Below are 13679 nucleotides of genomic sequence, written 5' to 3'. Positions count from 1 at the left end.
TCGCCCACCACACAAGGTTTTGCGCGATTCCGGCGTTGCGTTCTGCAGAACCGAAAAAAAATATATAAATAATAAATAAAAATCGCGCGCGCGAGCTTCGCAGTCGCTTTTGCAAAGGCAACCGTAGCGCTCGAGTTTGTGCAAGCCCTTGCTGGGCTTTCCTTCGCTCTCTCGCTTTTGCTTATTCATTGTGCCTGCGGCGCACAAGACCCAGGCCGTGAACAGCTGCACAGCATGGGGAGACAAAGACAATGCAGACAGGATCCATCATTTTTATTTACACACGTCTCTGCGATCGCCCAGTAGACGCAGGTGCCAGGATGAAAACCGCAGTGTCTTTGCTCTGCACTGCAAGCCCTCAGCAGTAGTTGCGGGGCACGGTACGATGATGCTCAGTTGGGTCAGCCTCAGAATTACTGGTAACACGGAGAGGGGTTCGGGGGCCGGCTCTCCTAGCGAGTCCTTCGAAAACTCCTTGGGGCTGGGGGGTAGCAGATGATTGAAGCCACTACCCATTTACAATCCTCTCCTAAGGTCAGGGGTATCATAGCGGTGTGTTGCGACCGCCAGTGCCATTTCGTCGACTGTCTGCTGACAACGGTTGGGGACTAGATTTGAGTGGCCGACCTCTGCTGTCCGAGGCAGCTGCAATGAAAGTGCAGGAAATCAGTTAACACACTTTGAATACACCTTCAATGCCTTAGGCTAGGTCTTGGTCAAACTCCAGCTTATTTAATATATACATAAGCCACAAATGATGCTCAGGTACAAAAAAATTTTTTAGTTGCCCCTGATCAGGTGTGCGAGATTTCATCTTCGAGCACACTTTGATATTTTAAATGTTTGCTTGTAACCAGCATTTACATTTGTTAAGCTGGCAGTCAGGTGACAAAATGCTGTCACAAAAGAACCTGCGCTTGCCAACATAATTCATGCTGTTCACGAACTTCACATGCTTTTGTAAACGAATGGACAAAACTGAATAAGCTCATGCAGACAGAATATTTGCAAGACAAGGGTTTTCCTGTACAATTTATCAAAATATCTTGTCTGCTGATGTCTACTGCAGGAATCACAATAACGACAGTGCCAAAAGAGAAATGTAGCATCATCAGTGAATTAAACATGCAAGCAAATCTGCAATAACGAAAAAAGATTATCAGATTGCGGTTGAGGTTCTCAACAAAAGAGTAAAGCGCCCCACGAACAAAACAAGCCAAGATTCACCTCACTACTGCACCAACCTGCACCACAGAGCAAGACATCTGTGGCTTTGTGTCCACATTTACTTTGTCCCGCATGATTGTGTGTTCACAGTAATCCACTCACGGAGTACATGTGATGCCAAAGCCTTGCTTGGCAGTAAAACAAAACCTGTCTGAAAGACATGCAAAGTTATCTAGGAGAAAAAGTTTGCACCTTTCTTCAGGGTAGTACCACCGAACCTCAATGACTTAATGACTCTCTTTATTGCCTCGTCGCTGATAGTGATGATGTGGCAATGAAAGGAGTCAGAACACGAACTTTGTAAACAGGCGATGCGGAACAAGACAAATGAAACAGCCGTGTTAAAAATGCTTTGCTTCAGCCTAGAAGTGTGGTCATTTCTCTAACTTGGGCCACTGTCACGAATCTAGAATGACACAGCTTTCCAGAATGCTGCATACGACATTATCTGCTTAATAGTTCAAACATCTTTCCAATTGTTCCAAGTAGTACTCACATTGTATTGTACAAAATATACTGCTACGAACGACGACTGGCCGACATGTTCGTTGCAAGCATTCCCTTTACTACCTCACTCTGCAACTCTTCCCCCATGTAGTCCATCTGCACACGCCACATGCAACATACACTGCGCACCACCCGCGCGTACTCCTACCACTGCTCCTCGCCTTGCCTCACCTGTAGCTCTCAGTCCAACTACGCCGCCACTCTCTCCTCACAATACCACACATTCTCAAAGTTAGAAGGATGATACTAGGCAAGCATAAAGACTGGGAAACACTGGTGAGATATTTTAATTTGATAAATAAGTAAGTCTCGAAATACCGGACCTGGCATCACTGACATTATTGTGATACCATGACACAAAACTTAATTCGCTGATGTCATGTATCAATAAGGCAAGGCTGACAATTATGTAGCTCATAAAAGAGCGAACAATAGTGCTGCTTGCATTTCTTCTAGCTGCATTCATGCGTGGCAGCTGCAGCAGCATACAAAGGCTATTCAAAAGCATTCTTTTTTTAATGCATTCCATGCCTTTGATAAAAGGTATTTCAGGATCCCTAATTTCAGTTTGCATGTACCTATTTTTATAACTCCATCTTGCACTTATCTTGGCAACGTGCAAGGATGCAGATCTGCAGTAGGAACTGGCAGTCGTAGAAAGTTATTGCAGAATCTCTTCAAGACAATCTATGTGGCACACAATGTGAAAAGCATAAATGATTGCATAAAATATGGTGCACTGCTAAAATGGTACACCTTGGCGCGCCCAACAGCATGTGGTGAATTGTGGTACATCTATGTCTCATCACAAATGGCGCAGGCATACACTACGCCTTTCACTCACAGGAGCTAACAGAGGCCTGGCTGGAGCGGCCTGGTCGCGGCACGAACGGCGGCGGGGGCGGCACCAGGTCAAAGAAGTGTGGGCTGCCGCCCGTCGCACGCATGTGCTTGAGCAGCTCCGGGGGTGGTGGTGGTGGGAATGGTGGGAACGGCGGAGGTGGCATCATGTCCAGGGGAGGCAGGTGCGGGGGGCCGTCCAGCAGCGGCGCCTCATCCTTGGTTAGGAGCGGAAGCCTAGGCGGGAACAGATCGCCCGGCGGTAGTGGTGGTGGCTGCTGCTGCATCTCCCGCTCCAGCAGGGTTAACCTGCAATATACACACGGGTACTCAATCACAAGTACAATTGCTTGTACACGAGCGTGAGTGAGTGACGAAAAGTATGATCGGACATGGATGTGAACGGGAATGAGTGCCAATGAGTTTGAGTGAACAGAGTAGAAGAGCGGGCGGTTAACATCAACAAAAGTCAGTGACAGACAGCAAATTTCAGAGGACATGATGTGAGCGAGTGTTAGCAGGTACGAGCATAAGTGAGAGTGAGTAGATAAGCCGAAAAAATATAGGTGAGTGAATACCAGCGACATCCACTTATTCTGCCTACCTATGAATGTACAGTATGAGACACACACACACGAGTGGAGGGGACATGTGCCAAGCATCGTATAAATAGAAGCACTGGGTTTAGACAACTCTTTCGGCTGAATGGCAGGCTCATTTCTGCTCGAATATGAATGTTTGAAGGCATTACTTAGCTGCTCTGTTCACAATAAATACGAAGTGCACATTACCTATGGTGACAGCACAAAAACATGTTGATTTTGGTTAAATAGCAGAGTGACCCGCTCTGTCACTGTTTCTGTCACTGGCACCACTGTCATCTGTTGCTGACAGCACTGTTTTGTTGCACCAAAATCAACATTTTTTTGTTGTGACTTTTGCACATGCCTTCGCTGAACTCAGTTTGCTGCATTCAACTGTGTAGCCTCAATAAAAGTGCTTAAAAAATAAATTACAAAAATTACTCAATGCAAGTTGGCACTACTATTGTGGGACCACTTTTTTGTGATTTTGAATGTTACAGGCATTCCCATGCCATGAGCAATCAAAACTGCTATTCATGCTCTGTCTACCTTAGAATGCTGATTTGTCTTGGCTTGTGGTGATTGAGCACATCAATACATTGGTAATGAATTACTTTATTACAGTAAAATTGGCGTTAGATATTGTCCTTAAATATAAAGCAGTCTTATTTTGAAAATATTTCCTAAACTAACAAATACATAGTATAATGTTCCCTATAGATTTACTAGTAAACACTGCCATTAATTCCAAATGACATTTTACTTTCCATATAACAGAATGCCGCCAAAGTGACACCCGCTTAAAGTGACACTAAATTTGCCCCTCCTACCAAGGTATAAATGAATAAACTACGTAGTGTACATCAATGCGTGAGTTGCTACTGTGCATAGTGATGCATCTTTGGAAGTTGTAGCACCACAACAGTTTTGTGTGAACAGAAAGCAAAAAAAAAAAAAAAAAAAAAAAGAAAGCGTGGAAGTTGCCATAGCCCAATGCAAGACTTGCCTCTGGCGCAGGGCTGTCCTATCCCGGTTGGCCTCTTCAAGCTTGCGCTCCGCGGCCCGAGCAGCCAGCTGAAAAAAAAAGCAGTGGCAACTGTGTGGCACAAAATTTTTGGCCTTCACTACACATGAAGCCGCTGAATTATGAGTATGTTTGCTGAGTTATCCAAGTTGTCAAATGAATGGTGGTTGACTCAATGAGCCTCCACTTCATTTTAACACAACCGCTTCTCTTGAACACCTTGCACACACATGCTCAAACTCACCCAGTTCTCGTGTGCCCGCTTCTCCTGGTCTGCCACCTGGTGCGGAAAGCAGAGTGCAAGTTTAGCAAATCATCAACACAGCTTGCAACGTGCCCCATGAACTTAAACAGAAAAAACTTGCTGGCATAGATATATACTATGGTAAGAGAAATAAAGACCTCTGGAAGCCTTTAATATAAACTGTACTGTGACAACGTTTTACAACATAAGGCAACTTGTCTGGTAGTCGTTTGAGTTCAGTTTTTTATACTATTGGCTAAGTCCATTTTGAGATCATTAAAGATCATAAACCCAATCATTAGTGATTATAAACACTGTCATTAGAGGTCATAAACACAGTGGAGGATTTCTGTCAGCTTGCATGTCGCCAAAACTGCCACTGAGCAGATCCTCATCTCCGAAAAAGATTTGAGCTCGTGAACTATCATATACAAACCGATGTTCTCACCATTGGACCACAGCAGTTCTGCTAGCGATGAAATAGTTCACTACAATAATATTACAATGATAACAATGAATAATACAATGATATCCTTAACACTTGGCGCCATGAATGATTATTTGAGCAGACTAGGTGAATAGCTGTAATAAAAGTGGTTTAGCTAACAAGCTGGTTCAGCTCCACATGTGAGGAAAAACCAAGCCTTCTTGCTAGCTGGTGTCCAAAGCCGAGTCAAACTGTTCTGACTCAGCCAAGAGGTGCCTGGAGCTTTCACAAGCAGTAATCTCTTTTCAGTTCCTGCTCGGCGAATTCTATGCTCATTTAGTGACAAAATGATACATCTAGCTGATTTTTTTCATAGGTTTTGTATGAGGTGCCCTTTATATCTACGTGAGAAAAAAAATAAATGGAAGTGCTGACTTGCTGTGCCTGTGATAAAAGAGACATTACAGATAGATGAGCACAAAACACTGAGCTTTGGCACAGATGCAAGTGAATGTGTCTCAGATGCAGCTATTATTTGATGTATTATGATCACAAATGATTGCTAGTACTCGTGCTCCCTAAAAACACCTGCTGGCTAATGCTAGGACAGTGTTCTCGAGCAATCATCTTTGGAGATACGATTGCTGTTGCAAGATTTTGGGTGTCTCGGCGTCAGCGTACATAGCCAAGTTAAACACTGATGCGTCTGAGCCTGAGCCACGAAATCTTGCAACAGAGATCCTATTCCCGAAAACAATTGTGCGAGAATGCTGCCCCTGATGTTATTTCACGTTGAAACATTTCTTGTCAGTTCTGGCAGATTCACAGAAACAGCATATTCTAGCAGATTTAAAATGTCATTTTAGTGGGAATTTCGCAAGAAGAGAATGGGCAATGTTGGGTGTCATCCTGACCTGGTTCTTGTAGTTGCGCTCGGAGAGCTCCATCTCTTGGCGCAGAGACGACAGCTGAGACCTGGGAGGGGTGAGTCAGTTATCCCTTCATTCATTCACTCATTCAGGTTACCACATTTACCCGGAGGGCATTACCAGCAATACAAAATAAACAACAAAGAACCGAACTTAGTGTGAAGACACATGTACCAGCGAGGTCCTTAACAACAAGCAGTCAAACTTCGACATAAAGAACGTAGCTATATAATGAAGTAAATATAGGAGGATGTAGGTATGGCTCTTATCGGTGGCAAAGTTGTTTATTTAGTTTAATTTTCCCTAACTTTATCACTTCTACAATTCAATTATAAAAATCAATGATTTCCCTGATGCTTTCCTTGTCTTATTTGTTGTAATCATACAATTGTGAATAACAAAAATCAAGTCCTTCAGTTCCCCTTCTTTTTGTCCACAATTAGGACAGATAATCAATCTGACTAGGCATCAAGACTATAATCCAACATGTTATTGTTCTGCAAAACTCATTGCTTTCAAAAAAGAAAAAGAAAGAAGAGGAGGGAAATGGGTGAAATAAAGGTACCTTCGTGGTATATATATCAATTCCAACTTATTTACATTAGTAGAGAAGTGTAACATGATGGCTCATTGGAACAAGAGTTCCACATGCTCTGGTTCTATCTCACAACACTACCAATGCTCCTTCTGCTTAACACATTTTCGAAGACATAATCTGTCGCTTCATACAACTTCCATATCCAATAAGAATCCTTGGAAAGAAAAAGAACCCATACTTATAACACATACAAGTAACCACAAACACTAAAACCCAGCACCTCCACCAGAAATGTTACAAGGCATGAGGCATTTATTTAGAAGGCTTGGCACTATGGCAATGGATGGGACGAGGCTGCCAGACCAAAAGCAAAGACCTCGTCTTCCATCTCTTTCACCGCTCCTTTGCTTAGTCTGTCTGTGTACGAACACATCATTACAATATGTTAAGAAACTCTCCACAATTATATGCAGAAGGCACATCCCAGCAGACAATCTTGTTTTCTGTACTACTTTCACAGCTTCCCTTCAACAAGCTGCAGTGCAGCCTCACAATAATGTGCAGTGCATTGGGAGAGGCAATGCACAAATCATGCCTTCAGGTGCAGCTTCACTGCAATGTCAAGCACACTGCCAAGAAGCTGTGCCTGTAAGCAAAAGTTGTGCATTACCAAAACTCAAACACATCAGACTCCCTGGATTTCCAGTGCAGAAATGTGGTATGCATTCCAGTTTATGTTTACGCTAGTGTTATGTCTATGTCACACTAAAGCATTCTGCCAGCTTCACAGACAATGAAACCTGCACAGCCCCCCCCCCCCCCCCCTACTCTTACAATTGTAAATGTTTCCCAGCACCACAGACACAGACAAACAAGAATCTGAGCATGTACCTAAATATGTACTGCTAAACACAAACCTCAAATCAATTTTTGTCTCCCTAAATGGCATAATCCACGTTAAAAAAAAGACTGTATATGCATAGAGTCCTGCAAAGAGCCACTAATATTTTTGGCACAATGTGAAAAACTTCGTTAAGTCCATTGTGAAAGCTTGAGTTAAGAAATCTGCTGGTATGCAGATGATTATTTCAGTTTTAGTTTCAGTTTATAATTCCTTCAACAGATAGCAGTGGATTATACAGTAGACTTTCGTTAATTTGACTCCAGTTAATTCGATTTTTCAGTTAATGCTATCCCGACCGAAGGTGCAGGCCAGCGCACATGCATTTCCATGGGCCCAAATGTTCATGGTGATCCCAATAATGACCCCTTCAGTGGCAGCGTCTGTCTCTGCGGAGCTTTGGGGATAGTGAATGCACTGAATGCACGTAATCGCTGGTTGAGAATGCCTATCTTCAGCCTGCCATAGCAGGATTTTCAGGCAATAACAGTAGCTAACAATGTCTGTATGGGTATTTACCAGATTATAACGGGTGCCTTTTGTTTTCTAATGAAATCTGGCCGAAAATTGCCTGCGCGGTGCAATCAGGTATGAAACCAAAAGCGCCTTGGCGGCGTTTGTACGCTTTTCCGCACAACAGGTCTGTGACCGACTTTAGCTGTGACTGACTTTAGCTGTGACTGACTTTTAAAGCTGACTTTAGAAAACTGGCCGCCATTCTGAAAAATGGCATACGCATTACATTTCTACTTTGACTAGGAGCTTTAAAGGGACCCTGAAAAGATTTTGATGATTTTGTACAAACGTACTGAGCCGTTAGGGTAGGACCTTCTGATCATTGATGCATCTAAGTGCTCTGCGTAAAGCCTGTAATTTATTATAAGGTTTTAAGAATGTACATCACTACCGATCGCAGCACGTGACTCGGCTGAATTTTCAGCTGCGCCTGACCATTTGATGCAAGTTGCCCTAATGGCGCCAGTAGGGCGAGCTATCTGGTATGCTGCCCAGGGCACATCATCGATAATTTTCTAACTTTATGGTGAACAAATGTTGTTCGTAATAGTTGGAATGTTAGTCAATTTGTTTCTATAAAAAGAAAGTAACAGAAAGAGAATGCACAAGGACAATTTCACACTACACTTAAGTACGTCTGGCAAAAACCAAGTGTCGTCTGCATGTTGACGAGAGCTCCACGGTCAGTGCTGATCTCAATCTTTATTTTTGCAAGCACCATGATTTGCCTTTGTTGTGTTGTGGGCTACAAATGTAGTGACGGGCAATATGTCAAGCTGTGACATCGTGTCCCTCTGTAAGGCAGCAGACGAGCGGAATGGCTGCAGCGCATCAGACTGTCGCTATACGATTGGTGTCGGGATTTGATCGTTTACGGCCGTCACTTTACGCCGGTGGATTACTACCACAATAGTGTTTCGCATGTCGAGTATTCAGGTAAACGCAAGTGCAAGTGGTCTGAGCTTGGTCGTTTGACCGTGCTGTTTTATGGGATGAGCAGAGGCACAAATGTGAATGGTCTGCACAGTACAGCCACCTGGTGGAAAGAGCTCAACGAAACACAGTAGCTGTAACGAGGTGCATTTTTTGCTGCCGGTGTAAATTTTCCTCAGGAGCGTAATCGTGAACATATTGTTTTTCTAAATGTTTAAAATGTTTTACACTTGGTTAAAGCAATATTAAATTTTTGATTGGCTGGTTAAGCTCTGTGCCACCACGTGGCTGGACCATGCAGACCGATTAGGCCACTCACATACGTCTACGTTAAAGCTCCTTCACCAGCATGAGTTGATGCCTCCACCCATCCATCGAAACACCCATCTCGCCTGTGGTTACCGAAATACCGAACTTACTCGGCGCTGCGACAGAATGGTTGCAACGCTTTGCTGCTCGGTGCTTCAATAGCTATTGCTTGGGGTTGACTGCCAAGCGGCTGGCGGTGAGGTTAGAGAGGCTTTGCGCACTTGCTCCTAGACAGCCGGAAGTAGTCAACATAACTTGCCATCATGATGCAGAACCAGTGAAAGCAGAGCTTAGCCCCGATCACTCAGTGATCATTCAGGAGAAAATACATGGCTATGGAGGAGGGTAACTTGTAATCATTCGTAGTTCTGAGATGTTTCAGAGATGTTTCACACAAATTGTGGAGCGAATGATTAACTGTAGCTGTACTTTACGCGTCTACAAAATTTGTCCGAACCGTTTCAGGGGCCCTTTAAGTCATTTCTATGTTAGTTTTCTATTTTGGACACATGGAAAACGAGCATGCGTGTGATTCAGAGGCATGTCAAACTAGAGCAAGTACAGTTGAACTTCGACATAATAAAGTAGGTGAAATCGGCAATTTGCTTCATTATATAGAAATTTCGTGTATTGAAATTCGACCTTTTACGCAATTAAGTACAGTCACTGATCAATTTTTCTTATACAAGAAGGGGCCACAGAATTTCCCGAATTATCGGGCAGTCGAACAAAACAAATTTGAATGAGAAATCAATTCGTTTTAATGAATTTGAAAATCGGCGACGAATGATGCCGTTTCATACCATGTCAATGATATCTTCACATAGGCAGTACAAATTAAGCGACGCCAGCCATGCTTCCGCTTGCACTCTGCCCCTGCGGCTGATAGCTTCGCCTGCACTGGAATGACGCTATCATGAAAAGTGCCACCAGCGGGGAATGACTGCTTCGTCTGACTCGCTCCAACGGGTCACCGAAAGTCGAGATTATGCAACCTTCAATACTAAACACGCGGGAAGACAGCTTATAGATGCCACGCCGTCTCTTTGGCAGATTTACCTCTAAAGTAGAGTGTGCAGCTGTGTATATGTGCTTAGCCATATTTACAGCCATGCGCAGCCATGGTCGAGACACATGGCAGCAATTCAATAGCGACGCCTGCCAGCTCACACACCTCCCTCCCCCTTCCCTGCCCCTCGCCGTACGCTTGATCGCATTGCCACGAGCTCACTCCCCTTTCCCTGTTTTCCTTTGCTCGCGCGTGGAGGCAGCACTCGTGCATGAAGGCACTATATTTCTTTCTCACCCTCACACACTTTCACTCGCACCTAAAGCATAAAGTGCATGGGGCACGATAGGATCTTATTGTATTTGGATTTTATACAGAATGAGATGCGGCTTCACTTCAGCGGTAGCTCTTGTCACACCGCGTGCGATGCAATTTGAGAGGTGCGTTTGCAAGCAGCCACTTGTAATTCAATCATTTGACCATTTGCGTTCGTGGATGTTTCTATTTATTGTGTTGGCATTCCTTTGCTACAGAAGCAAGATTTCTTTATAATGGAATCGCATACAATCACACTTCGTTATATTGAATTTCTAGTTACATGGTGTTCTTTCGACAAAGCATTATGAAAAGTTAAATACTTCATTCTATTGAGAATTTTGTTATATTGAAGTTCACTATATAGAGATTTAACTGTACTACTTCCAAATGAATCCGTGGTGTGTTTGGGCGTTTTTTTGTTATCTTGCTTAATTCGACCCACTGGATAATCCGATCAATTTTGCCGATCACATGAGGGTCGAATTGACGGAAGTCGACTGTATACAGACGAATGTCCCAAAGTCAGGGATTCGGCATATTCAATAGACTGTGAAAAACGCACTCTTTCTGATACAGTTACGCCGGTGGTATCATCTTTTATTGAATGTTTGTGCCCTTTTGTTCCAACTGTGGAAGAAAAGGGCACATGATGCCACGTGATGACTGTTAGAGGTTTTTGTATCAGCACTATGAATGTTCATTGTTATTTGTCCATGTATGTTGTGCTGGGAAACCTTTGTATAATGCAGCCCCAAATATTGCGATCTCCCTGACTCACTGACCTGTAAGACTGGCATTGCTGCTCCAGCTGTGTAAGCTGCTGAATGGCTGTACTGGCTTCTGTCTCCCTATGTCGTCGCTCCACCTCCTGCGTCCCCACTTCCCTGCAAGGCAAGGTAGTCGGGCAGGTACAGAAATCAGCTACATAGCATAGACAAGCCGACTGTCAACCAGCAAGTTTTAAAACAAGCAGATGCACTAAGTTTACAAATCCATAACTTTGCATCCAGAAACGAAATACTGGATATAACAAAGTAAATGAAATTCCATTTAAAATCCCCATAGAGATCCGTATGTTATAAACATTGTTTTAACGAAGTGAAACTGTCCTGCAATGGATATAACGAACACAATTCGTGTCTGAAATCAAAGAACACCTGACTTGCATACTGAGTACATCGCTTTCCGCAGGGTTCGGCACTCGTTTGCCATGGCAGTTCAAAACCCCTACGTCCCCACAATGAAAATGACACCGAGCAACATTGGTCTCTTCCTTAACGCCACACGTCGCTCTACTGACCTCTTTCTCTGCTTTGCTGCGCGATCCATGCCACGCTGTGCTACTACACACGGAGGTGTGAAAGATTAGTGTATTCACTTCGAAAGATTAGTGTATTCACTTAGTGTATTCAATAGGGCATTAGTGCAGTAATGGATATAACAAAGTAATGTCAACTCCTCCTTCAACTTTGTCATAATGAGATTCAAGTGTATTAGGTGCAGTTTACAGAATCATGATACAGTGAAACCTCGTTAAACCGTAGTTGGCCGGAGCTCGGAAAAAGTACGTACTAAACAGTCGTACTGTTTAACCGAATTAGCCTGAGATCGCCCACTTACTTGTCGGAAACGGAACTCAGAGAGAGTGAAATGAAAGGCAAAAAAGCATGCAGTATTTATTCACTTTGCGCGACAAAAGTGTTATTTTCATTTGATGCCGCGGAGGCCTAGCACAAAGACAGCGACCTCAAACTTACTGAGGCTGCGTGCCAGCTTTTCAGCCAGCCCCCTCATTTAGGCAAACACTGGCATTGCAGATTCCTTGTTGGCGTTACGTATTTTCCGTGCACGCGTGCAGTAGTGCTTCAGAAGTCCTGGGGCGCCTTTTTCATTGCCGGGTGCTGTTGTCTCGTAGCGACGATTGCATTCATGAGGCTGACGAATGCGCAGCTTCTGCCAATGTCGGGCTGAATCGCCCGTGCTGTCGCTTTCCGTGCCGTCCTCATCACTGTCGCTAGTCGACACTTCGGCAACAACAGAGGCAACGATGGCGAAAAGTCGAACCTCATAGCCGACATCTCTTCGCGGTCGCAGCAGCGTTGCCGAGCAACTTCTTCGCATTCCAAATGCCACACACCGTAGTCAACAGCAGATCCCTGTAGCGTGCCAGCGCCGGCTTCTCCATGACACATTCGATAGCACGGACAGTGTCTAATTTTTTATCCGAGCTTCGGCATGACGCGAGTCCTTGCTTGTACGACGCCACAACGCTCTCTGGCATCTCTCTGGCACGGCGCCGAAATGATGTTGATGTTGATGTGGCTTCACGCGCAAATGCGCAGGGCGCTTGGAGGCCGTTGTTCCGACCTCTGAGGCTTGTTCTGCCAGGCCGCTCTATGGAGACGACGCACGGCCGTGTTTGCGCGATGAAAAGTGGAAACGCTATGTTTTAACCGATGCGTACGCAATAAGCTGGTACGGTTTATGCGGATACAAAACACATTATGTTCAATGGCCGCTGAGTCAGGGATTTGATTTTACTGCTTTTAAAACGAAACTACTGTTTAAGCGGGTACGGTTTAACGAGGTTTTACTGTACTGTGCTTTACTGCTTGAGTTACATAGTTAAAAAATAATTCTGAGATTTTCTTTACCAAAAGCAGGGTATGATTGTGAGGGACACCGTGATGGGGGGACTTCCGAATAATTTTGATCACCTGAGGTTCTTTAATGTGCACCTAAACTTAAGTACATGAGCGTTCTTGCATTTCACCCCCATTGAAACTGGGCTACCCTGGCAGCCGAGTTGTTGTAAACTTGATTTTGTTTTTTTTGGAATTGTCTAGAAGTTTTCAAAATGATTTATGGCTAAATTGAAAATCTAATTTCTACAGTTACTAGATTTCCACTTCTTGCAACAAGCCTAATCAAAATTGCTGAAGTGGTTGCCAGGAAAAACTATTTTTATGTTGTCATGTATTTAGACAGGCACTCTCAAGCTAGAATTTCCTCTTAGTGATAATGCAGTGGCTCACTTCTGCAGCTGCAGCTCGCGGTCCTTGAAGTAGTTGGAGAGCACGTCCAGCTTGGTCTGGGCCTCTATGCTGCGTCGCTCGGCCTCAGCCTTCGCTGCGGCGCTCTTCTCCAGCTCTTTCTCCAGGGACTCTACACGCACTGCACAAAGCAAGGTGGCAAGAAAATTTGGCTTTTACCAGTGCAGATGACAAAATGTGCAAACAGGAAGTTTATCAATGTCCGAGTACAGAAAGCTCGATTGCAACGGATGGAAATGTAAGTGGAAGGCCTATACAGCACGGCTTATTGGAAGGCTACTTGGTTCTAGATCATGGTAATCATTTAAAGACAAAAAACA

At 44.1% G+C, this 13679-nt stretch overlaps 1 protein-coding gene across 1 annotated transcript in view; it reads right to left on the bottom strand.

The window, feature by feature from the left end:
• Positions 1 to 258: 258 nt before the first annotated feature.
• LOC126545092 (uncharacterized) overlaps positions 259 to 13679 on the bottom strand; it is a 44202-nt gene continuing 30781 nt past the window's right edge. Inside the window, exons 14-20 of the mRNA XM_050192796.3 lie at positions 13342 to 13480; positions 11089 to 11190; positions 5768 to 5828; positions 4427 to 4462; positions 4165 to 4232; positions 2579 to 2883; positions 259 to 645 (exon numbers count right to left, since the gene is read on the bottom strand). Coding sequence (XP_050048753.1) covers positions 545 to 645; positions 2579 to 2883; positions 4165 to 4232; positions 4427 to 4462; positions 5768 to 5828; positions 11089 to 11190; positions 13342 to 13480 — 812 coding nt within the window. The 3' untranslated portion in view covers positions 259 to 544. The remainder of the gene's footprint in view (positions 646 to 2578; positions 2884 to 4164; positions 4233 to 4426; positions 4463 to 5767; positions 5829 to 11088; positions 11191 to 13341; positions 13481 to 13679) is intronic.

Source organism: Dermacentor andersoni, chromosome 10 (genome assembly GCF_023375885.2).
Source record: "Dermacentor andersoni chromosome 10, qqDerAnde1_hic_scaffold, whole genome shotgun sequence".
Taxonomy (NCBI): domain Eukaryota; kingdom Metazoa; phylum Arthropoda; class Arachnida; order Ixodida; family Ixodidae; genus Dermacentor; species Dermacentor andersoni.
This window is presented reverse-complemented; position numbering and strand designations above follow the sequence as displayed.